General features: G+C 41.2%; 1 protein-coding gene across 1 annotated transcript in view; it reads right to left on the reverse strand.

Moving 5' to 3' along the window:
- GRIN3A (glutamate ionotropic receptor NMDA type subunit 3A) overlaps positions 1-26,094 on the reverse strand; it is a 72,435-nt gene that overhangs the window by 31,304 nt on the left and 15,037 nt on the right. The window contains exons 2-3 of the mRNA XM_059833969.1: positions 11,123-11,727; positions 4,635-5,682 (exon numbers count right to left, since the gene is read on the reverse strand). Of these exons, the coding sequence (XP_059689952.1) occupies positions 4,635-5,682; positions 11,123-11,727 (1,653 nt within the window). The remainder of the gene's footprint in view (positions 1-4,634; positions 5,683-11,122; positions 11,728-26,094) is intronic.

Below are 26,094 nucleotides of genomic sequence, written 5' to 3' on the forward strand. Positions count from 1 at the left end.
GACTCCCTTGCCACTAAAAAAACCCCACTCCCTGGGGAGATCCTGCAATACAAGACCCATTTTTGGATTTGATAATGAAGAGGTTTACTGGATCTGGGCCTAAGTTGCAGGCTTGCTGGGCAAAGGAAGGCACTGACACTGCTATGTACTTATAGATAATTTCTTCGTTTCCCTGCCTGTAGCACTGAGACCTAGATTACTCACATGCAGATAATACTACTTTATGGAAACCATACTGGAAACTGAAACATAAAATATCTGGATTTGTCACAAGACTGGTTAAAAGAGACAGCAGCTCTAAAGATATATGCTTCTGAAGCAGAATGGTAGCAATTTCTCTTTTTTGTATCCAGAGCCCCTTGCTTCTGCACCACCCCCCCCCCCCCCGCTTCTCTGCTCAGGCTATGCCTGCAAGGCTGTGTACTGAGCTCGCTGCTATAGATCTGCTATACAATTCCCACCTGTCAATCAGGAAAAAGATGACAGTGGCCAGCTGCCCTAGACTTACCTGTCCCCATCTGCATACCTACGTGCTCCTCTAGCACCAGCTCTGTTTTAAGGAGTTACCTATTGCAACCTAGTCTTGCCACTGTGAAAATGTGCATTGGCCCCAGTGAAAGATAAAAACTTTGGGTGGTGGCTTTTTCAACTATAGCTGAGTATAATGTCATCACCAAGGTGCTAAGGAGCTATACAATAAACAAGGTGATAAGCAGGCTTGGGAGATGTCAGGAACCAAGCCAGCTGTCTCCAGGCCATTACAGGTAGGTAGGACAAATGATCAGACCAGCTCAGAGGCAGGCTGCTGGTTGGCATGCCTCTAGGCTGAATAACTGACCTTGTAAAGAAGTCAACTCGTACAACAGCACACCTGGTCTGCCAAGCACTCTGACAAAGAAGAATGTTGTAATTTTTTGTGCATCCAAAGATGTGACATTAGGAGAAAAACTGAAATAAGCCTCTGGGATTCACATAAGAGAAGGGATAAAAGCAGTATAAAATGATCCAAATACCATGTTTTTCCTCTGTCTTTATCTCCTCGATCTGCAAACAAGCTTTTAAACTTCTTTGCCATGTACTGTAGAGAGCTTCCTAAAAAGGAATCAGGGCACTGCTCCAACTTTCATCCGGGAAAATGGCATGTTCATCGTTTAGCTATCCTCTTGTGCTCAAATGGCAGACTCAACATGTTCAAGTGAGTTTCTTCCCCAAAAGCTGTGTTTGCCACTTTCCACTGACAAGAGATGATGGTCTAAAAAGACTAGAAAATGAGGGAGAGGGGGCAGCTATGGCCTGAAATTGCCCATTCTCTTACGAGAGTAGGATTTTAAGGTGGCAGGACATTGCTTTAACATTTCTGCAACTTTCTGGCTATATTGTAGCTCCTACCATAGAAAGTCACCTGAAATGTGACCTAGTAAAAAGAGTAGCCAGTTTTGATGGATACTCCAGACGTTTGGCTTTAGTGACCCGTTCTTGTTGAGATTCTTACATGGAAAATACATACTAAGATTCCAAACTTCAAAACATATTCCAGGAACTTAATTCTCCTGCCTTCCATTGCTTGCCTTCTGCTCTAGTTTGTCTTGCCTCACTGGATGCTCCTCCTTTCAGCAGCGGATGCTATTTCTATATTCCCTTACTTCTACTTCTATATTGTTAGTGCATTTAAAGGTCCAACTGAGATATCTCTAATTCTGTATTCCACTTTACCTTGTGATTAGTGGTTGTACCGCAACTCATTTTCTTTTGATTTTGATGAAAACATTGTACCTTCGAGAATTCAGCAACACGGGAGGACCATGTTTCCTTTACTGAGCTGCAATGAGCAACTGCTAAAACACTGTACTGCTTGGTCAATTAAACATCACTGTTGTAACATGAATTTTTCTAGAAAGGCAGATGCTATTTATTCAGGCTATATCTAACCTTGTCATTTTTTAACCAGAAGAGAGACCATAGATATTCCTGGCAATACTGATACCAGGTTTCTAATCTTGAAAGAAACCTTTTAATTTTTCCCAACTTGCCTTCCTTCCTGACTGCTTGCAATCTCAGATGGGATTTACTGTTTGTGGCTGCCAGCCTGAAGAAATTATGTCTTACATCACCTCAAGAAGGTTGCTCCTCTATTTTGGGCTTTGTTTTTTATATACATTTCAAAAGCACAGTACAAAGGCATATGTATCCTGAGAGCAGCAGGAGAATGTTTAAAAGTATATTAAAATTAAAAAGATTATTTCTGCATCCTGCTGCCTTCTTTTTGAAATGAGTCTCAGCCACTGAAAAGAAAGATAAGCAGATCTAGAAAAAAATCCCATAAAATATTTAAATAACATAAAAATGGTTTAAATAACTAACTAAAAAGTGGTGCATGTACCTCTGCAACTGTTGTGGCCCAAACATTTCCTAAACCTAAGCTTTAAGTCTTAGAAAGAACTTTGAAAAGGCACAGCTCAGGCTTTGTGTAAGAAAAGGTTAAACCAGTACATTTTCTGTTATAACTACTCTTACAGACTAAGACTTTGAAGGCAGATGCATGAATGAGATATATAAAACTATTTTGTAGTTCATGCAATGGCAGACAATCTTCTTCCATAAAATCTACCTTGTCTTATTCCTGCATTGGAAACTGGTAACTACTCAGAAGCTTAGCTCTAGTCCATGAAGCAGAGAAGTGCCTGCCTAGGAAAGGCCAGTAATGCCACTGATTTAATGGGATCACTGAGGTTACTGACCATGAGTCATCGGTGTTTCTGTTCAGGCCTAAGACCTGTGTTTGCAGCACCTGATATGCTTCAATAGTCTGCACTCAATTTTGTAACTCAATAGCCAAGCTTTACAACGCAGCTTTAGAATAATTTCATTTCTTGCAATTGCAGAAATTTCCCAATACCTGTCTTAGGAACTCCACGTGGTGTCACAATAATGATGCAGAAAAATAGGATGTAATCAGAGGCATTTTTGATCTGATGAATTAAGAGATGCCCATGCAAAGAGTATAGGACTAACCTCATTTTCAAGCCAATATTATGGCTCACACAACAATGACTGTAACAGAGAGATGCCTGGAGCTGGGGAAATTCAGCCAAAAGCTCTCATTTGCTTATTCAGAATGGTTTGAATAAAACAAATACATGAATCCCAGACTTCTGCAGCTTAAATCGATGAAGTTATTGATGCAGTATTTGTTATGTTTTTTCTGGAAGGGGAAGGGCAGATTATTAGTAGCAATTTGCTTTAAGCCATAAATCAATTTTAGAGTGCCTCAGGCTAACCATCAAAAGTATTGTTCTTTGTTTAAAATATTTTTGGTAGAAACAATCTAGATAATGTTGGAGGAAGTGAGTCAGAAGTCATACTCACGAAGTCAAAACTGTATGGTCATTAGTCTGAATGCAAGGTTTCACTAACATAACAGATGGAGCTTGGTCTTTGCTGTCTGGAGGAACATATGCAACCTTTATTTACACAATTTACAAAATCAAAATAAATGTTCAGTTCTTAAGTTCTAAAAATGACTTTTTCCAGTGGCACAATGCTGTATCAATTCAGGCACCTGAGACAAATTAGTGGTGTATGGTTTCAAAGCTATGTACCACCAGTCAGGCCATGAGTATAAAATTGTGGACAATACAATCACACCGTCACTGGAGAAAGTGCCAAACAAACAAGGGAAATTTGCTGTTGCCACCCTGTCCCCTAGAGTCACTGTCAGGTGAAGAGGATGCCTGCTCTTGTGTCACCTGCAGCCATGTATTCTCTCTACAAACTATTTTGCACACATGTATTCGTGATCATTACTTAGTGGCAAATAAAATCAGAACAATCTTATAAAATTACTGGACTTATATTCCAACTTAAGATCCCTTCTTTCCCCCTTGGGAGCCGGGGAGAGAGGGGGTGAAGGCAGTCCTGCTTCTACATTTTTCCTTGCCTTACCAAAAAGCACTAGGAAGTCTGAGCTCTTCGCAGATGGGCTGTCTACAACATAATTCATCTCCTCCCATGACAGTTCCCCAGCAGAAACAACAGTGCAAATCAAATGTCTGACTGCTTGTAAAGTGAATTCCACTGTTTCGATGCAGAAGGTAGGATTTTTCAAAATATTTCAGTTCGGCTCTATCTGATTTAGCATTCATGGGGAATTTTGCCAGTAATGCCTTTCTAAGCACTGTTACGGCCTGTGAAATATTTGCAAAATCCTACCTAGAATATCAGTGGTTTTGTCGTCATGCTGTGTGGTTGTTTTGTTTGAGTTGATCTCAGGATGACCCAAATCATCCAATTGATCAAAACAGCTACAGCCAAAGGGACTTCAGAACTGACACCTAACCCTTAATCTGCATGCAGAAGCCACTTTTCTTCTCTGCAGTGGGCAACACCCAAACCCTTCACCTTCCTCCTCACCCTCAATCTTTGAAATCCCCCCCCTACACTTGTATGGATGTTTAAAGATCCTCTCTCCCCGAACCTTCCTGCTGAAGTGCCATCAGATGGTAACTAATTGAAGCGCATCTGCCGTTTTGCACACAGATTGCTTTCTGATTTTATTAGAAACCATAAATTATGGAGCAGTGAATTTTGACTGGGAAGAAGAAAAGGCTGAGTTAGTAACAACAGACATGCTTTACCTTTGGGTCATGTATTCCAGAAAGCTCTTCATAGATCTTCTCTCCTACCATGACAGCAGCTAGGTTGGCTGTGTATGTGGACAAACAAAATAGACAGAAAATAGCCCAAAGATTCATTAAAAACCTTCCAGTCCAGCACTTGGGGGGTTTGATGGCAGCTGTTCTTCCAAACAAGATCGCATAGCAGACATTCAGGGCAGAGGAGAAAGAGAAGACTTTGTTCCTATTCCTTCCCTTGGGGGTCATGCCAAAAGGACTCTTCCACTCGTATAAGGTGAGGAATATAGCTGTGATGTGGAGAGCAACAAATATCCCCAGCCACATAGTCCAGTGAAGTGGCCACATAAAGGCTCCAATAGGAGCTGCTGTGTCTCTGGTCCTCACCAAGATGCCCAAGCTGGTTGAAAAGAAAGGGCTGGTGAAATCAATCACTTGGCTGCGGGCAGTGTTAATGCTAAATGACGTCACTGCCATGTGAGCTGTGCCAGCAAGAAGGTCTCCCACCAGCCCTGTCCAGTGGCCGTTCTTCCAGGCTCCATATTTTCCATCACCAACAATGTACAAGTCAAAATCAAAATTCATATCCTCAGCTAGCTTCTCCAGCAGGTCGATGCAGTAGCCGTAGCAGCACTTCTTCAGCTCAATGGGAACGGTGTCATTCCCTCCTTGAAGGGTTTCAAACAGGTTATCAAGCACGGCTGAATCATTGGTCAAAGGATCCAGGCACAGCTGCCCTGCTGGGCAAAGACCTTCATCATCTACATCTCTTGTAAAGACGAATGGATGCTCAATGAGAGTTACCACTCTGAGGTGCAGCCGAGTGGGGTGTTGCATGTGATTTTTATGTCTCTGCGCCTGTTCTGGCCATATCCCATAGTCCATGACTATCTTTCCTTCTTGCCAGCTCCCCAAACGAGTCCACATTGGGTTCCCGACAGGGTCGTGCTGCAGGTTCCAGATGAAGAAATTGTTTTCTGAGCTGATAATGGAGGAGCCTTTCACCTTAATGTGGCCACTGAGACCGTCAAAAGTTGTGTTGGCTAAAAACCTGTTGGAGGGAGAAAGCAGAGTAATCAGAAGCAGACAACTGATGTCATCATTCTAAAGCATATGCAGACACCTTGCATTTTATGTTTAAGAGATAGACAGGCGATGTTGAACACCTGGATCAGTAATAGCTTTCCTATGGCACGATGAACAAGCCACTTAATTTATGACTAAAATACTTGAGAATGCTCTCTTACATATCTTATCTAATGTAAATGAAAACTCTTCAGGAAAGATACTCTTTTTACTTACTAGAAAAAATGAATGAGAGAACACCAATTTTTTCAGTTACCTTTGCCTCATAAATTAAGGAAACATAGGTTAGTTCTAAGCTGAACTCAACAGATCTGTAGTCAGTTTCCTAGATAAAAATATGTATGAAAATGGAAGAGTGGAAATTATGTATGAAATGTCCTTTCAAGAAAAATCCTATAATCTCAGTAAAATCTAGCTTACATAAGAGAGGCTACTGAAGTGCTGTCAACAGTTTTCAAGCACTCTGAAGTGAACCAATCTGGATTTCAAAATGCAAATTTGGCATTGGTAAATCACTGTTAGCTACTTCCAAATGAAGAAAGGGACTCAGTGAAAGATGGTTGCCCTAGGACAGTCAGTTTTAATTCTTAGAAAAAAACCCAAAGAAGTTTCTTAAAATATTTGCAAAAGTAATGTTCTTAAAAGTGCAATTTTGACATTGTAGCAGATCTCAGGAAGTGTGCCAGTTTTGCACTGTACATTTTGCACTGGGATTTCTGGGCTTTTACTATTCCCGATATTCACAATAAAGTTAAGTTTTTCCTTTGTATGGGATGGGAACGTTTGCTAGTAGTTGTCCTCCCTGTATGTTGAATTCAGCTTCTGGTAAGTCATTATCAAAGAGGCTAAAATTACATGGATAAAGGAGCAGGGAACTGAGCAGGAAGTAAGTGTTAGAAGGAGAAAATAATTTTTAATGTAAACACCACGACCAGCTGAACTGCACTCTGTTAATAAGAAAGCTGCTACCCATTTTGCAGGGGCTGTAGAGGGACACTATTAAGACTGTATAAGTCTTGGTATGGTGATTCCATTAAAAACAACTGAGTTAAATTGCTGCTAATATAGTGTAAGGTAGGTCAGGCACATATTTTTCAGTAAGAGGCATTCAGAGGACAGACTATTTAGCTGTCATAGTAGAATATAACACCTCACATTAGTTCTGGGAATTGGATGAAAGCAAGTGTTGAAAGAAGTATAAAGGCTAGAGCTGTCATTCCAGCCTCAATAAGCAAGAAATAAACTTTAAGTAGTGTTAATTGTTTATCAATAGTTACAGTGGATAAAAAATAGCCTTAAATCGATTTCAGAAGGATAAATCCACAGCAACTGTGTGTGCCTGCATACTTCTGCCTGGTCTCTACCCTTTGTTTTGATGACTTTTGATGATTTTTGATGGAGTTTCAGCAGTTAAAACTCTAGACTGTGTATGTCTCAAGATCATACCAGTTTTTGTCCTCAGCAAAGAGTAAATTTACGAAACTAAATAATAGTTTTGAGTGTGGTTGTGTGTGTGACAGCCTATTCTGAGATGGCTTCAAAATCCTTCTTATGCAGTCTATTTTGAGTAGGCTGAGTTTGGAAAAAGATTATACATCCAATACTGTCAAAAGCAATCGATCTGTGCATGTGTTAACTTGGGCCTAAAATTATGTCTAAAAACGCACATAGGTGTTTATAAATGGGACAGACGCATAAATGTGGTTCTCATTTTTCAAATTGTTTACCACTTAGTCTAGTGTTAGGTAAATGATATCGTAACTTCATTAATCAGTGGTGTCTGCTACTGTTCGACTAGATCTTTCCTCCTACCCTGTTTCATATTTGCTGGTGTACTTGCATGCTTGTGTATGTAAACACTATCAAGACAAAGTTTATAGGGGAAGGCAATCTTAAGCACTAAAGAAAGATTTATGTGCCCATAAACTTATCCGGTTTTTATCTCTCCTCGTCACTCTTTGTAAAAAAATTGTGCAACATCTTCCTTACAAGCCTTGCTGGGTTTATATGCTGAAGCCATCAGTATGACAATAACAGTAAAACCACTGCATGTGTAGATGGGTCTGTATGCAAAATTTTGAAAGAATTGTTTAAGCGTGGAAAATAGTGTTAATAGTTCACAAATGTCAAAACTGAGGGAGACAAGTCCTCAGACTGAATAAGCTAGCAAAGTTCTGATGAATTTGGTCCCACGTTGTTACTACAGCACAACTTGGATATCAGAATGCTGCAGACCAGATGCTTTGGGAGTAGATGAAGCTATGGAATAATGCATTAGATTTATTTTCTGCAGGTAGAATGAGAACAGTGGAATTCATGCACTGTGTTCTGACTTTCACTGTAGAATTAAGTGTGCCCATGAGGGTGAATCGAGCCCTTTGTACCTGTCCTGTGGTTGAATTGTGTTAGAAGCAGTTACCTGAGCGATTTAGTAGCATTTAAATGTATGACTTTCCTACCTTATTGAGTTAGTGGCTTACTTTTGCAGCTGATTTGCATGTTCTATATTTTTGGTAGTGACAGGTCATTAATCAAAATAAATGCAGGGAACCATGTGGGAGATACATTTTAACAACACTTTGTTTTATACGCGAGTGGCTATGGCTGCAGCACTAGTGAAACACATGCCTGGGACTTCACATAAAAACTCCCTTACTCAATAACTTTAGGAAATAGATAAGAGGATCTGACTACATTGTTTAAGCCAGCAATCTCTACTGTGAATCTCTGGGAATTACAAGTGCTGAGTCTTGCACAGACATATTGGCAATATCTGAGCAATATCTTTTCAGTAGGGCTACTGACAGATTTGTATGGAAAGACGATGTGTACAAATTTCAGAATGTGAAGGGCCAGATCCTAAAGTCTGACAGCTGAATGAATTTCCTTGATGCTAGTCAATATGTGTGAGCTGATGATCACATTGATAGGCTGTGATAGCTGTATCAAAGCTTTACTAGCGTCACTTCAGTTTGACCAATGAGTCCGAAGTGTGTCATTTGCTCATTTCAGCTTTATTTGTTTTTCATCTGCTTTGTTGTAAGAACTGCTCATTAGAGCTTTAGCAGTACTACCATACTCCAGCAGCGGTATCTTTGTAGTACCTTTAAGAATGATTTAATTAAATGATTTCATTTTCTTTCAAGCTTGATGGCTTGGTCACTCTACATCTTTCTTGGAAAGTTTACTGGAGGCAAGAACTAGAATGCGCAAGCAAATAGCAGGCTGCTGAAATTACCCAAGAAGCAGAGGTAACGCTGTAAGACTAATTAATGCTATAAGACAAGATGAGGCTTTGAAATTTTAATGTCTTGTTCCATGAACAAGGATGCTCCCATGAGCAGGCAGGAACAGACCAGGGGATCAAGCTCATCATAAGAGGAATGAAGGATGGAGACTTACAACCGTATAATCTTCAGGGTTTGTACATCTATATCCATATCCATATAGATAAAAGCATGCTTTGACATGGACCAGATCTTGGTCTTGTTCACAATCATTATTCTGCTTTTGGGTGGCATTTAAGTGTCTGCACAGCCAATGTATGAGTGCAGTGCTGGCAATGAAAGCTCAGGTGTCAGCTGTGCCAGCTTGTGGGACTGCTCTTTAACTACACACTGCAGTTAATGGAGGCGAAGGTCTGTGCCACTCTGCCTTCTCCATCCCCTCCCACCACAGCTCCAAGGCTACATATCAAGACAGATGGGTTCATTCAGACAGAAAAACTCCCAGATTAGTAAACACTCAATTAAGCACCAGATAAAAGTTTCATCATTGGAGGAGCACCACTTGCCTAAAAGCTCTTGTGCAATGGACAAGGTTGGTCACAGTTAAGCCACTCATCAGTGCTTCACGCCTGAGAAATTATTGGTACCACTTACAGTTAATAGCTATGTTGCTAACTCAAGCAGATGCCTAGGGAAAAACAGGATAAGCATATGATACTGTTTTCTTTTCCACAATATCTTTACTGAGATGAAGGAACAAGAAATTTCATAGATGTGAAATTGCATATCGTCTCCCAAAGTATAACAAAAGCCGCAGCAGTAACTGTTTATGAAAGAGCTAAGAGTTTTCTGTAGAAAGCAATGATGAGGAAGTATTTTGCAGGGATACATTTAAGACCTTTAATTTTGCTTTCCTGTTTCTTCATCCCTTCCTTAACCCTCAAAAAGTCTGTTTGTAAAACTCATGTCCTCAAATACTTGTTACTTTAAGAAGCTTCTTGCTGAGTTTTACTTTTCAGGGACTTAGGTATGATCTAGAAAAAATACCCAGAATAATGAGACAAAATTACTATCACACATCAGTGGGGTTGTTGGAAGCCAGTGCTGTATTTATTCCCAAGCCTTTTTTCACTCTTTGGAAACAGGGTTTTTTTGACCCCTAAGATACGGACGAGTGCTGACTAAGGAACTGTTAGGGTCTCAAATGGTTGTGTTTTGAGCAGTGCTGTTACCACATGATTGTAAAGACACACCTCAGATATAATTTCAAAAAAAGTTGCAGACATACAAAAAGCTTCAAAAACTTTTTATCCTAACTCCATCCAACAAAATCTGTAGGCTAAAACCCAGATGTAATGGGGGAAAAACATACAACAGTAACTGGATGTAAACCAGCTAGTGAATTCACATACTTAGTATGGACCTTTTTGTCTGTTTTCAAAAAGAACCATGCAATTTTTCCTCTCATATGTTAAAAACATATGAGTATTCCTCTCATATGTTAAAAACATATGAGTATTTCTAGATGTGAATCCCCAAGCAGTTTTGGGAGTAACTTCAGTTTAGTGATGTGCAGTGGTCTACAGGAAAAAATTAGCAGATGCTGAAAGAGGAGCCTTCCACACCAAGTAACAGAGAGAGCAGTTTGTAGTTTTGAGTGCTCTCACCAGCAGCAGTGGCCTCTGACATGGTCAAGATGCATCTCTTTTGTTCCTTTTCCACAGAAGCATACTATCAAGGGCTATACATCTGCTTTTATACTCTCTGATTGCTTTGGTAGCACAAATATTCTTACTGTGTTTTGTATTCTTTCAGGTATCTCAAATCCTCAGAATCTGACACTAGCCTTGACTTTTCCCTCTTACGTGCATAAACATAAATACAAGATATTTTCAGAGCATAGTCTGTAACCTAGCCCACATTTACTATGTGATCTCTACTTTTGTGGAACAGTGTCTTCTTCTACAACTGGCTTAATTTCCCTCTGTGACTAAGTTTAAGTTTCATTATTTGCCCAGAAGTAAAGAAGCAGGGGGAAATACTGAAACAAATCTGTGTATTAGGGAGGGTTAGCAGCATGAGAGCTAAGCCACTGAGAATGGTGGAGAGGGGAAGGAAAATTATTTTTCTTGTGTACCACATATATTAGCTGCAAAAAAGAAAAAAGGAAGAACTTACTTTGACAAATACTGCCCTGAAGTGATATTCCTTTCGTCTGTGTCCATGCAATTCATTGTACTTGGAATAAGAGCTAGTTCAGGTTGAACCATGGTGGCTGCTGCTACAGCTCTTGCTACCAGCTCCATTGCATCCTGCACATAATGCTCAAAGACTGACTGTGTTGTCTTGCCATGAGCGATGAGACCGAGTGGCAAACCTTCTGTCCTCAGTTCTTCCACGTTCTGTGAATCCCCAATAATCCAGTGAAGTTCTGGAGGCATCACACCAAACTGGGTGGTTATTTCAAAAATCCTCCGTGTTTTTTCCATGTCACATCCAAACATCACCATGGTAGACGTTGTGTCTTTGATGCTTTCCAGGTAAAACTGTAAGTAGGTCATAAGGTCACTGTTTGAAGTGAGGTTTGCTGTGACGTTTATAATGGATCCCAGATGGAACTTGGAGCTCTGTTGTGTGAGGAAAAGAAAATCTGTGATGTTCCACTCCTCCTGGCATAGCATCAGGCTGAAATTATACCAGTTGTTCATCGCAAGGATTGAGAAAGTGACATCAGCATCAGAACTCAGTGAGTTTTCTAAACTCATCTGCAGGTGAAGGGGATTCTGTAGTTAAAAACACAAAAGACAACTGATCAGAAATATGCTGGACCCAAAGTTAATGAGTTTGCTTAATTTTTATTCTCTCATTTAGCTCAAAGCAATCACCTGTCAACCAAGAGGATTGCGTGAGAAACAGGGAAACTTATACCCACCCAGCTTAAATGGACTGTGATTCATGGGCTTCCTTGGCTAGAGTTCGAGTCAACCTCAGTAGACACTAATGAGTCTGTTTCCAAGAATTTGTATTTCTTTCAATCCATTTGTACTTTTGGATTTCTTGGCATTCTCAAGCAAAGATTTCCCTGCTCTCCTAACGGGGGTATGAGAAGGTATGCCCTTACTGTTCAGGTTCAACCCTGGTGTTAATGTTCAAATTCATTGGATGCTGACAAGTTCTTTGGTAAACAACAAGAAAAATAAAGAAGAGCCGTCAGTTCTTTTTATTATTTTATTTTTTTGGTAGTTGGGGGCTTTTTTTACACAGACACATGAGTAACCTAATTAAACAGATCACAGGCTACCATCAATGCACACCATGTACTGCCAATAAAACATAGGAAAATTGATTTTTTGGTAAAGAACAAGTTACTGAATGCAAGAGAGGCTAAGATATGCAGACTGTGATGTCTGAGCTGGAAAATATTTGATAAATGATCATACTCACTTTTTCCACATCATTGATGATATAACAGAACTTAACCAGTTACGTTTCCCAACACCATTGCCCTTGGCTTTATCTTTTCCAGAAAAGAAGGAAGGATGTGAGGCTAATTTATCTGTTTTCTTAAGGTAAATATTTCTTCCTTTCTTATTATTTAATTCATAAATACTTTTTGCTTAGTCTTATTCCCTCCGCCTTCCTGGTCCCAAAAATAATATTAAATTTTATCTACAGATTTAGTAAGGAAGGAAAAAATTAAAGAATCCAAGCAATTTCTGGCATTTTGCTATGAAATAATTCTCTGCTCTACCAAAATGTTTCTATCAGGCCTTCAGCTAGCACTGGTTTCAGCTGAGAACTTGACAATCTTCAGTGTAGCTTTGCTAAAAATGTTATTTTACTTTACACTGGCATTTGATTCCAGCCATGAGACTGTTCAAAAAATGTGAATTATGATGCCTGTTTCAGTGCATCTTTTGGTTTGTGAGATCTTTGTTGTGACTTTATGTCAACATTTGTCTGTATTCATGCCCCCTCAAATTACATCTTATCCTACACAGGTACCTGAATTTTATCTTTCCATCCATTAAATTACTAAACACTTAAGGTCTGTTCTTCATTCTCTTACACTTTCAGTTGTTAACATGTATTATATATAAGAGGGATCTTAAAAATGTCATTCTGAATTTGGAATAATATGATAATCACTCAATTTGCACTAGTTTTACTAAAATAAAACCCTGAACTCTCCAATACAGATGTAAGGGGTGGAATGAGGAAAAAAACCTGAAGAGCTAAACAGCATTTATAGGCAGCAAGCTTTCATTGTGTTAATTTGCAGTTACATGAACTCATAATCTGTTTTCCAGAGCAGATAATTTAAATTCAAAGCTTGATAAAGAGAATACTGTAATTGAAGATGCTCTCAGCTCTTTTTGTTATCTCTTGGTTTTGGTACCTGTGGCCTTTTTTTACACAGACACATGAATAAGCTAATTAAATAGATCACTGTCCACAATCGATGCACATCATGTACTGCCAATAAGACACAAGAGGATTGACTCTTTGATAAAGGACAAGTTACTGAATGCACAAGAAGCTAAGCTATGCAGACTCTGTGAGTTCTCTGCTGAAAACATTGCCTACTAATTAAAATACATGAATAGTTCAGAAAAAACCCAAAACACTTTTCATAATATCTGGGTTTGAGAAGCTGATTTGAATAAATTAGTCTCTGCCAACTGAATCACAACAAACTTTTTTTTCTGAGGTTATGAGATGACCAGCTAAATTAACTCTAGTTGGTCTCTCACGACAAATAGAAGGGAGTAGAAAGGATTTTCCTTGTGTCCCCTCTGTCCAAGATCAAGTAGAAGTATGAACACTTTTTACATGATGATCTGCCTCCAATCAGCAGAACTTTGCAAGCCTATTGGCTTAGTGAATTTGAGTGTTGGAGAAGAAATGAGTTATTCTGTATAGATAGAACATTTTGCATGTATAAAAGATAGCACAGAATCTGACCATGCCTGTATGAGGAAGAGCAAATGTCTTCAGTGTATTCAGAAGCATAACATCCCAAGCATAGTACTATAGCTATTACGGTATAGGTGCAGGTATAAAAAGAAAATCTAGTGGATGCAGAAAAACAACCATGCACTGATGACTGACAGAAGTTAGCAATAACAGCTGTGTCCATACTGTTGAATAAAACAGCCCCAGGAAACAAACTTGAGCATTTGCACTGCTTATTTTGTCCCTGGTCTGCTTTTGGTGCATGCCAATTGGCTTTCTCATACCATGCACTGGCAGTTTGGGTCCTAGCACATTTTGGGATCACCCCCAGTAGGCAGTACGGGTACGACCACGTGAGAACTGGCTCTCCGTCTTACCCAGCAGGTTTAGATCTTTGAAGACCCCTATGTCCTCATGCTAAACCCAGTGCATATGCACAGTTTCACACAGGCAAGACTGCTTCTGCTGGTCTATGGCACAGTTCTTCCAGTATTAAACCACTTTGAACTGATAAAGATACAGAAAAGCTAAATATTACACCATAGGGTGACTGGGCATTATGTTGGGCCCAGAGCAAACATAGCACCAAGCACACATAGTCCAGAGAAAGTGAAACTCTGCCTCAAGGCAAGAAAACTGGACGTAATTTTACTCAGCAGTGCAGGTGAAGGCAGTTTCCATCTGACTTGATATTCTAACATGCATGGCTGGACTCTCCTATAGCACTGCAGCTACAGGCTTAGTTCTCAGGAGCTCTAGCATTGGTCCCAGTCTTATGTGCAATATACTTGGATGTGTCAATATGGTCCAAAAGACCATTCTTGTATTGAGACACTGCTCCTTCACTGAATGGAGATGGATTTGGGATAACCTGGGACAGACTGAGCCTGCGTTTAAAAGTGCTTCTTGGTGTGAAAACATCCGTGCTTCAGCTGTCACTTTCAAAAGCCCACAGGTGCATCTACGTGAGCACTTATCATCACTGTGATTTATCAGTCGCTAAATTCCCTGTTAATGTGCTTAAAACACAAAGTAGCAAACACAGTCTCTTTTCTTTATTAAGTGTATTGGGTCTGCAAACCTGTCTTCAGAATTTTTTTGATACGATAATATGTGTAAAATTCAGTCACTAGGCATTCTTCTTCTGCTTAACTTTCAGTTAATTCTCAGCCCACCATGCAAACAACCCTGTAGACATTGGGGAGGAACAGCAATTAATGTTTGCTTTACACTGGGACTCAGGGAAGGGGATCCTTGATAACCCACGTTGTTTCACAGCTCAGCCAAGAGGAACTCTCTCTGGCCTCATCTAGTGAGTGGTTGGTTGACTTTTCTGGTTTTACATGCAAAAGAAGATCCCCAAGCCTGTCAGTGTTTAAGAGGCATTTGGACAATGTCCTTAACAACATGCTTCAACTTTCGGTCAGCCGTGAATTGGTCAGGCAGTTGGACTAGATGACTGTTATAAGTCCCTTCCAACTGAAAATATTCTGTTCTTTTAGGAGAGGATACAGACATGTTTGGAGATGTTTGGAATTAATAGCTTCTTAAATTTATTTTGAAAGGTTTATTTGTCATTTGTAGGATGCAGTTGAACAGATAGGCCCTGAATCAGTGTACAGCCTTTGATATTACATTGTTCTTAATGCTTTTACATATTTTTATTGATTTGTTTCTATTTAAAATAAAAAATTACTGCTTTTTAATGAGGAACTTCAAAAGTTATTTATTCAGTCATTCAGTAGCAATCACTGAGATTGCATGATTTCATTGCAAAGGCTTTTGACACCTTAAATGATAGTTTAGGGGTGTATAACTTTGTACTTATCATGGAACAGAATATTTATGAGATAGTATCAGTGTATTGAACTGTGCCCCTCCACGCTTATTAAAGTTCTTAGGCAAACTCCTTCATTAGCTCACTTAGCAAATTAGTGAAGTTTGACTATTTCAGTTAAACTGTCAATTAAAGCTCATACAGAAATTCAATTGCTTTGTTTAAATTGGACTTCAAGCTGTCATTAAAGATATGACTTGCATCAGTTTTTCTTTGAATTACACAAACAGAGAATTAAAACTCATTTGAATAAGGTTCATTGTGATCTATTTTTAATAATGTGTTTGCATTTACATAGTGTCACTACCAAAAACATTTTCTGTGTCTATGAGAGCTTAATTTTTTTATTGCACGTCATTAGCTCCTGTTTTATACACCAGCCGTGATCAACTGACTACATTTTTTCCTGGGTAGAGAACAGGCCTAGAATCCTTAATTTCTGACTAACCGCCTTTGGATCAGATGCCAACAGTCTTTCCACTGACTTTCAGTGGGCTTTGGACCAAGCCATTCATGGAATATTAAGCTTTACGTGGTCTGATGTGTTTCACTCCCATATATCAGCAGAGACTGTAACTACTTATTTGCTTTTTGTATCCCAACCAGAGCAGTTTTACAGTTTCATTGCCTGAGACACCTGAGATAGCAGGTTCATTTAACAACTGAAACATGATTTGCATTTCATTAATGCAATATTTTTCAAGCCTCCATTTCAGTAGTCTGTAGACCCATCCTTAGCCCTTGTAAATTCTGTGAGCACGAATGCCTGGAGCTGGACTGACTTACACCCTGAAGAATCTGGCCATTTATCTCTTCAACCAAATTTGTAATGCTAACTAGGCATGGTCACAGTGACATTCTATTTGACATTATGACAGCTTCATTAGCAGAGTTAAAAGCATATATGTGAATATTCTTTTGCTAACTGTGGAAAAGTAAATAATACACAGAAAATATTATTCTCCTCTGACTCTCAGGGGCAAAGGCAGTGCTCAAATATACATTTATAGTAAGAAATATTTATGATAAGAAAACAGGCTATGTAATTACATCAGAGGAAGCTCCACCAAAGGGGAAAAAAAAAACCTTCTGGCTTACAGCGCAACTGTGGAGACTCACAGCTTTACAAACAGAGCTCAACGGCAGCTGCGAGCAAGCCGATGCCGCAGCTTCAAAAACCAGGAAGCTTGCTCTTCCATGGTTGAAAGTACAAAATTTAAGCTTAAAACCCAGTTCCCTAAAGCCTACAGGCACACCTAGTGCTTCTTCCTTTCATGCCATGAAAAAAAGATGCTATGAAATGTTATTCTATTTCTTTAGTATCCGCCTTCCTGCTGAAACTGCAGTGCTTCAAGGAGGATTTTGTGTTGGCAGCTGACAGGCCGTGGGCAGGACTTCGGATGGAGAGGTCCTGCCACCCTGCCCACCGTCCTGCAGCCCAGCCCTCAGCAGCAGAGGGAAGGCCTGCTCCAGCACCTCCACCTCCGGGCTGCCGGGAGAAACCCGCTCTGCCCGCCGGGCAGGCTGCGGCCCAGAGGCCGCGCACCCGCGGGGTCCCGCAGCGGAGGGTGAAGCAGCCAGGTTTTCTTCTCGAAATCCATTCTGCAGCTTCCGGAGAGATACAAGCGGTGCGCGGGGCAGGCATGCATCCCTCCGCTACCCTGTGAAGAGCACCGGGAGCTGGGCCTGGGTGTTGTGCTGCTCCTGGGCTCTCTCCGGGCCCCAGTTAAACCCCCAGAGCCTTGTCATGGACGTCAGTAAGCGTTAGATTTGGCTCCTAGGTCTTCGTCCAGCAAAACACTTAAGCATCTGTTTAAGCAGCAGCATCAGTACAATTAAAAATACCAGTAGTACACGTCTTCTGCTATTTACATGTTTGGTTCTCTGGGGAAGAAAATCCCGGACCTGCTTTGGTCCAAAAAGAGGAGGATGACTTAATGAATTCCTCTTTTTCTTGTCTTGTGCATCTGTCTCCACACACACCTGTTTGACCAAGACTGTAATTTGAAACACGGTAGGTCCCCACACTAAGGCTGTTTTGTGCAGATGGTTTAAAAGCTTCTGAGAAAGAAAAGCTAGCTTAGACTAGCCAGAGCTATTCTGATTCCTGCAGCAAAAGAAGTCTGGCATCCATCCAGGCAACGCTTGTAAGCAGATCCTAAAAAGGCACTGACTGCTGATTTTGAAAACCACAAAAGTTAGACTAATTTAAGTCTTGACTTAGTTTGTCCTGAAAATGATTTCTCTCGTTAGACCAGACAGTCATGACTTGAGGTTGCTTAGCATCTCTAATGCCTACATACAAATACTCCAAAATAATCTGAATACATACAGCCTTCTACATGGTCAAAGAGGCAATATAAAATATGAACTTTCAGCTGTTCTTGTAAAGTAAGATCCATTATTTATCTTCATAGCCACTTACAAATTATCATAAGTAATACTACTTTAAAAACTTCAAGGTGTTCTTTGCTCCAGGAATTAAAAAAAAAAAAAATAATCCAACATTTAAAGTTTGACAAAGATTATTTCATACAGATACCAAGAACCACAATAGTTTTTTCTTCCCTAAAATTTGTCATTATAGTTAAAAAAAGACAGATGGTTGCTAATACAAATAGATCAGGGGAGCTGCATTAATTCTCCATGATAGGCTTTCCTCCATCATTAAAATGGCAATGCAAACCTCTAGAGAACCACCTCTGCTCTGTGGTACACTTCAAATGGGAGAAAGAGGTGGCTGGGTCCATATCTGTGACTCTTGCTACCAAGTGCTACAGTATTACAATCAATGTCTGCAAAGCCCTTGCAAATGTTTGGGTAAAAGATGCCGGAAGATACTAAGTGTGAGTATTAGCCACAATGGACAATTTCTTACTGCATGGTATTGTCTTCTAGAAGCTCAACACTGTTACAGAATGAGGTTGCCACAAGTAAGCGAGCACTTGCCAGCAAGAGCAAGATCTTGGCTAGCTCTACCCCCGGACTTTCTTTCTAATGCCATCTCCCAGTAACGTTTCCTTATGGCTGGCCTCATCTAGACTGCCACATTTATGAGCAGGATTTCTCATTGGGTGTTCATGCTGCAGCTACCCCATTAAAAGTCTTCCCACACTTGTAGCAGATGCAAAATACAGTGGCTGTTCCACAGAGACGTATCATTTTGGGGTTCTTCTGAATGCCATTATAAGTCTGAATGGTTGGAAAACAGCATTTAGCAGAATTTAATTCTTCCCTTAAGGAGACACGGAATTCAGCTAACTCACAGCTCTTCCGCAGACTGTCTAGGGGTGTTCATGTGCTTTTCTGTTGAGAAGCACCTCACAACCATTGGTGCTTTTCACATCCTGGCCATCAGTCAGAAGGATTTCAAAGAGACTCCAAAACAGGCAGTCTGAGTTTTCCCATGCACGTTATTCAGGCAATGCACAGGGGAAGGGCTTTTTTCCCCCAGTTTTTGGTTCATGAGGGCAGGTAGCAATTCAACTTTTGATAGCTGCAGAGCCAAAACCATGACAGCACCTGGGAGCAGACAGTGCATGCACTTCGGGCTTGTTGAGATCTGCCTTCTTGGTCCTGGACTCCTAATGTCTGAGGTGCAATACAGGAATACCCTGTTGTAAAGGAATTCTGATAGCACACCAGTAGTGCTGTTTTAACTTGAAGAAAATTATTTAAGTAGCTACCAGAGCACTCTGTGTGTGTGTGTCTGTTAATGGAAGAACTCTTATTAGTCTTTTAAAGTGATTACTAACAACCCTAGATCAAGGATATAGGTGTGATTAGTTACTTGGATTATCAAGAAATCACAGTTCAAAGACTGCTGAAAAAAAATGGGGTTGTATCAAGGATCCCCAGAAGTGCTATCACAAGATGACAGCAGAAGCCTTAACACTGCAAGCACAGGATGGCACCAGAGGTGCCAGGGCTAAAAGTCACAATTCACCAGTGGTCAGCTACTGGTCACTAAGAGATTGCGACCTTGGGAGATGAGTAAAACTGGGTTTAAGATGAGCAAAGAACAAGTATCTAATATGTAATATGTACCAGATACTGCAAATGTGGATATAAGGTGGAACTGCAAATGAAAGAGGAATGGGCAAGTAAATACAGCAGACATGCAGACAGCATTAACAAACATATAAAAGTGACGAAACACAAACCTAGAGGCATCAACATAATACTCCTCCCTTTAGAGATCTTGGGACACAGATGACCTGCCACTAACAACCCCCACCCCCTGAAAACACACACACACTTGTCCTGTCTCCCCAGAGAAGAATTGTGATGCCAACCTCGGGACCCAGAGCTGCATGGAAGGGTGAGCCCAACATCTGAGAAAAGAGATATGGGAACTGTGTCTATGACAATTTGAACTGTATCATTACTGAGAAGGAGCTGTAGCACTTGGATAATTGGCCTGTAAATGTTAGCATCATTGGGACCAATACTACTACTTTGATAAGACTACTAGGACTTTAATTAGACTAACAATAAATTCTTGGCTTTGCATATACAAAGGGTTTCTAAAGCTCATGTTCATTACATGCGGTGTTTGCTCTGATGCTTTGCTCTTGAGGACTACTGTTAACACAGTGCAAGAGTTGACAATTTGAGAACTTGGCAACAAAGACAGTAATGACAATGCACATTGCCAAGCATTGCTCCACACCAGGCTCCTTGGCATGGCACCCCTGTCAGGCTCCTCGGCATAAAGGTCTCTTGCAACGGCATTCCCATCCTTGCCCTGTTACAGCAGCTTCCAGCTTCCCATCAGCAAGATGGACATGCTGCAGTGTATCACCAGAAAATGCTACTTTTTCACAAGCACAACAGGCTATGAGTACACTTTCTGTATCACCTAGATTTTTAGGCATGAGCAAAATTCCAATGGAACAGAAAGAAATTAATTCTGGAAGAAAATGTAGAACATAAGGAGAGGGGGTATGGAGAAGACTGATTCATGTTATATAGGTAAAATAAGTTTGATCCCATTTTACAAAAGCAGGTATTGTCCTTTCTGATGTGCAGCTCGTGTACCCACGCAGCATTTAATCCAATTAGATTTTATTCACCATTAACACCTGCAGCAAGGAATAAAATCTGGAGCACCATTTTCACTCACCAGTCCAATTCCAGCATGGCTTGAAAGTGTCTTCAACTCTTCCTGAGCATTTGCATTCCCCATACCCTCAGTCGCTGTGCCCCCACGTCTCATTATTTTTACAGATGACTATGTGCCTACCAACAGGCTGTGCAACCCTATCTGGTGTTTGCAGCTCAGCAGAGTGAAACTAGGTCATTTGATCTTGGAGACAAATGGGGAAGGAGGTGGCAATTCAACAAAGAAATCTTCCCCGTTCTTCCTGAGTCAATGCTGTAAAATGGCGTTCAGGATGTGGCATGCAGGGCTGTCCTGCTGCAGCACCTCCAGGCACAGGACAGCCCTGGCTGCTGTGGGACTCCCCACACGCCTTGCAGGGCACGGGGTGCTGCTCCTCGAGGACAATGACCGGCGACCACGTTAGCCTCTTTGTCTCTATGGGTCCCTGCCCGTCCGAGAAATGCTCACGGGTTGTGCTGCATGCATCACTGAAATGATAGCTGCATATGGCAAAATACGGTGAGAGAAATTAATTCTGACCCCTGTCCCATTCCTCAGAAAGCCAACACCAGCTCATCATCACATCCTCTTCTGCTAGGCCTTGCTCTGGGCATGTTCCACAGGATTAATTTTACCTACAGATGCATTTTGCTCTATATTGATTTTTCATATGAAAGCAAGCTGAGAATTAAGCTTGCAAAGACTGGTATCTTAACTCTATTAAATGAGGCTGGGGAAGATTAAGTTAGTAGTTCATCTTTCTGAGGCTAGACATTTAAATCATGGCTCTAAGGTGAATTCTTGTGTGGACTTGCTTGGCTTAAAATCAGGAACAAAATTTAAACATCTCCACTTGAGGTTTAATACACCAAGGATTTAATTAGAAAGATGGGAAATTAGAAGAGTTTTAATTGGCCTCTCAGGGCAGGGGGTGAACAAGGGGGAAAAAATTAAAAAATCAAACATCTCTTTTATAAACAAATACATTTTGCATGCGGTGGAGCAGGGACCTGACAGAGGGGACCGGCCATGGGACATGCCACCCTGAGTGGATGTGAAATGCCACTCGCTGCCCACCCAAAGTCTGCGATGCTGCCCCGCCGGCCAGAGTAGGAGGGTCTCATCCTGCACAGGCGTCCTCGCCTTGCTGGGCACCTTTCACTAATTGTACCAGGCGGTGAAGATACTTTCCTTAGCAGGACACAGTTTGTTTGCATAAGAAATAGTTCAAGTATAAGTGCCACTCAACACCAGCAGCTGCTGGAGGAGGAAAAAATAAATAAACTGGGAGGTGTCATGTTTGTTAGCTCCTCTGCTGCAGACTTACTATCTTGCAACAGAAGACAAGAATCTGACTTTTGCAAATGCAGCAAAGCCTACTGGCTTATATTCGCTGTGAATTTTTTAATCACTGCTCCCCATTTTTCCTTCCCAATACTGAATTCATTGTCATTAAAAAAAACCCACAAAAACACCTCCAAAAACAAACCCCAAAAGACAACCGTACAATTTAAAAGTTTTATGCCAGTGTTTGCAAATTGCTTTTCTGGGCACGCAAAACACAAAACAAGGCATGATCCTGTAATCAGGAGGCGCCTACCCTCCGCCCCCAAAGGCAGAAGCATTTGAGTTTCCAATAAAGCGTATAGCAACTACCCACAAAAGTGTGTGACTGCGCAGAGCCCGTTACCAAGGCACGCAGGGCGACGAGGTGGAGGAGGAGGAGGAGGAGGAGGAAGAAGGGGCTCTGGCTGGCTGTCGAATATAGAAACTGAGCGATCTGGTTTGAAATCTCTGCCTCCTCTTGTGCTCCCTTTGCGAGCAAACACCTCTCTGTAAAATGGGGATAACCCCCTCCGCAGTGTCCCGTGGGGTACAGATCACCACCGCGGCAGGGCCAGGCTTCTCGCTCCTTTGTGAAATGGCTCTCTGCCCATCTTCAGGCTTACAGCAAGATAAATATTTCACACCCTTTTACACAGGGAGGGATCAGAGGGGAAAAAGGAAAAAAAAAAAAAAGGTTAAGTCACACGTCTTGGAGAATATACCAAGATTTTGCCAGAAGCAGAATCTAGGGCTCAAATCTCCGGTTCCTTCCCGTGCTAGACACAGCTGCCTCAATAGATAAAAGAATGTGCAAAGTAATAAACAGCCATTTATCTTATGGGTTATTGTTAAATAATTTGGGTATTTGTACTATTATACTACTCACAGTGTACTGGTCTGTCCTTTATCTGGAAGTGTTATGAATCCCACTGACACCTGTTCATCAGGAACCCATGTCTGCAAGGATTTGGGTACTGTGATCTCCTCATTAGCCTTAAGTGAATAAGCAACTTATGAAATATCCATTGTATTCCGAGAGAGTCCTAGGTACAGAGTCATGAAACGATACCTTATTGTAGTAGCTACTTCATAGAGCAGAAAGTGGTTTACAGCAAGTATTGTGGTGAGGGTTGGGAGAATGTATCAAAAATCACCACCCATGCCTATTTTATCCTTTGATTCATAATGTGCAAGATCATCAGGTAAACATTTACAGCTCCTAGTCTTGACTCAGTCTTCTGCTCTCATCTAAATGCTTGACAGAAAATACACAGTACGGTCACCTCTCTACAATGCACAAATATTTGCATAGATTACTCCTACCAGGTTTTCTTTTACTCTGCACCTAGTGTGGACATTTAGACCAACAATGAAGTGATTGCATGGAGCTTGTAAATCACTATAAAGTATGAATGATACTTATCCCTCCTTTGTACTGGCCACTGAGTTTGGACTGGTAACTGATACTTCCTAGGCTTTAAGCAATGTGTCCATCCTTGTGTATGTAGTATGGGATAGTGGGCACAGGCTGAAGATAAGTATGTGACCATGCACACTGGAAAAAACAACATGCCATGCTTGATGGGACCATCTGCCTGCACTGAATATTCGTGTTGCCATCTGACACCATCACTCGGCAGAAGCCAGCACTAATCACAAGACACTGGCACTGGCACTGGCCAAATAAATGTACTCTATTCCTTGGGCTCTCCCTGTGGCAAGTGTCATTGGTTCCAGTATCACACCGTCAGGAGAAGCTCGTCAGCCTTCCCCTGTAGATCCCTTTCCTGCTACAATTGCATAAAAGCACCATATGGACAAATCACTACTGGTGGCAACGGATGCCGATGACTGCTGCGGGTGCAGCAGCTCTTCTGTAAAGAGAGAGCTTTTTGCCTTACAGCCTTCCCTCCCTTTTTGCTGTGCCACCAGCGCTCAATGCGCAGCCTGGGGCCAAGCTCCGCAGCGGAGTACAGCACTGCAGCCGCTGGTGAGGCTGGAGAGCTGCATAAACCGCACAGTAATGAAAACAAACTTGGAGATCCATACTGCATCGAAGAAATACAAGATCTTCCCTTGTTAATGAGACACTCAATAGCATATGGACAACAATAAATCAGCATACTGCTCTTACTAGCAAAAGCTTCGGTGCTGGGGAAGTTTAATATACTTTTTACCCTTGCAGAAAAAACTAGTTGGGAGCAGGTGGACAAACTGTCGCGATGGAATTAAATACCAAATCTACTTGATTGTAAATAAAGTTCTTCATCCTGTTTATGCAAAAACTTATTTGTACTGCTACTTTGCTTTTCTTGAGGGGGAAAGGGAACTGTTGTGGCAGGTTAATAGGGGTTGGCTTCGTTTATGAGAAGGTAATGAGAGTAACAGCAACAATTTAACAGGCTGGATGTTATTGATGGGAAGAATGCTTTGCAGCATGGAAATGAGGGGAAAGGCCTTTAAAAATCCAGTTTTCTCTTTGTCACTGGCTCTACCTTCTCTGCTGCAATTCCTTTAAATTTCTACTGCCTCTGAATCTCCCTCTTATAAAATATCTCCTCCTTAAAAGTTATGTAGGGTTTGCGCAACTCTGTGACAGCTGAAAACCACTACACTCATTGCAAAGCACCAATTACCGAAGTATGCTGGGTATTTATTTTAAGAGCTTTGTGCTTTAGGATCTGCTAGGGCTGCACATTTCTGTGAGTCAAAAGGCTCTCAAATACTCCAAACCAAATGAATCAATAAACTCTTGCCTGTGCTTGAGCTGCCTGCCGCCACACAAGATGTTTTCTTCCTCCACAGCTCAGCTCTTCCTACCCTGGCCCATGTGATGATGCGTATGGATGCTATGCTCTCTCTAGCTCAGCTCTTTAACCCTGATGTCAGCAGACGGCTGATGAGTGATCGCAGCTGAGGAAGAGGTCCTCAGCTCCTGATAATGAACTCTACGAGCTTTTTGACACACTTGGGCAGCGAAACCAAGCTCTCTGTGGGTAGGCTGGGTGCAGCTGGGGCGAACAGCATCTTTATTTGTGTAGCTGCAAATCTGAAAGCATCAGACGTATTAATGGATCTGCCTGCATATGACTGCCCTCCTCTGCACTTCATGGCTTATAAACTCTTAAAGCACAGCAGCTGTAACTCGTTTTGAATGGCACCTCGTTCATCGGAGCCACCATCCCTCCTACAGCCTTCGCCAGTCCAGCATTACAGACTAATCACAGTCGACTCTAGCACTACCTGTTCTATGGACTAGAAGAAATAATGACATTTATGACTTTAATGAACAAGACAGAAGTTTTGAATTTAATGATCTGGGAGCCAGTCTTGAGTTATGCAAAATACATTGAGTTAGGTATTCACAAAATTGCTTCAGCATAATTGTCGGCACGTGGATTGTTTGCAAACAGCTAGCACAAACTACTTAGTGTTAATCATTTGTTCCGTGACATAGTTAGTCATGCACTATTTCTGCTTCTTGAGTGGGTGATTGTATCCTCCTAAAGGAGAGGGTAAGAACCAGCGAAAATGAAGTGCGCCCTGGGAGTTTAACATGGATAAGCACTTGGATTTTAACATGGAGTTTAACATGGATAAGTGATAAAATACGAAAGCCTAGTGTCTCACTAATCTCAGCAAGATGTTTGCATCTATCTATCTCCATGCAAATAATCTGTGATGACTCTGCAGAGACTGGTGAACCAAGCCTGGGGATGAGGAACTCACATTGAGTATTTCTGGCACTGTGATTCTTTTTAACTCTCTGAACAAGGGAAAGTGTTGCAGAGGAGTATCTAATTCCCCAAGACAACCTGAAAGGAAGGGATGACAGACCACCACTCCTATGAGCTTGCCAAGAACATACAATAAAGCTGCTGTCTCTCTCTGCAGGAAACAGTACTGTTTCAGGGAGAGAGAACCTAT

The sequence above is a fragment of the Gavia stellata genome, chromosome Z (genome assembly GCF_030936135.1).
Source record: "Gavia stellata isolate bGavSte3 chromosome Z, bGavSte3.hap2, whole genome shotgun sequence".
NCBI lineage: Eukaryota > Metazoa > Chordata > Aves > Gaviiformes > Gaviidae > Gavia > Gavia stellata.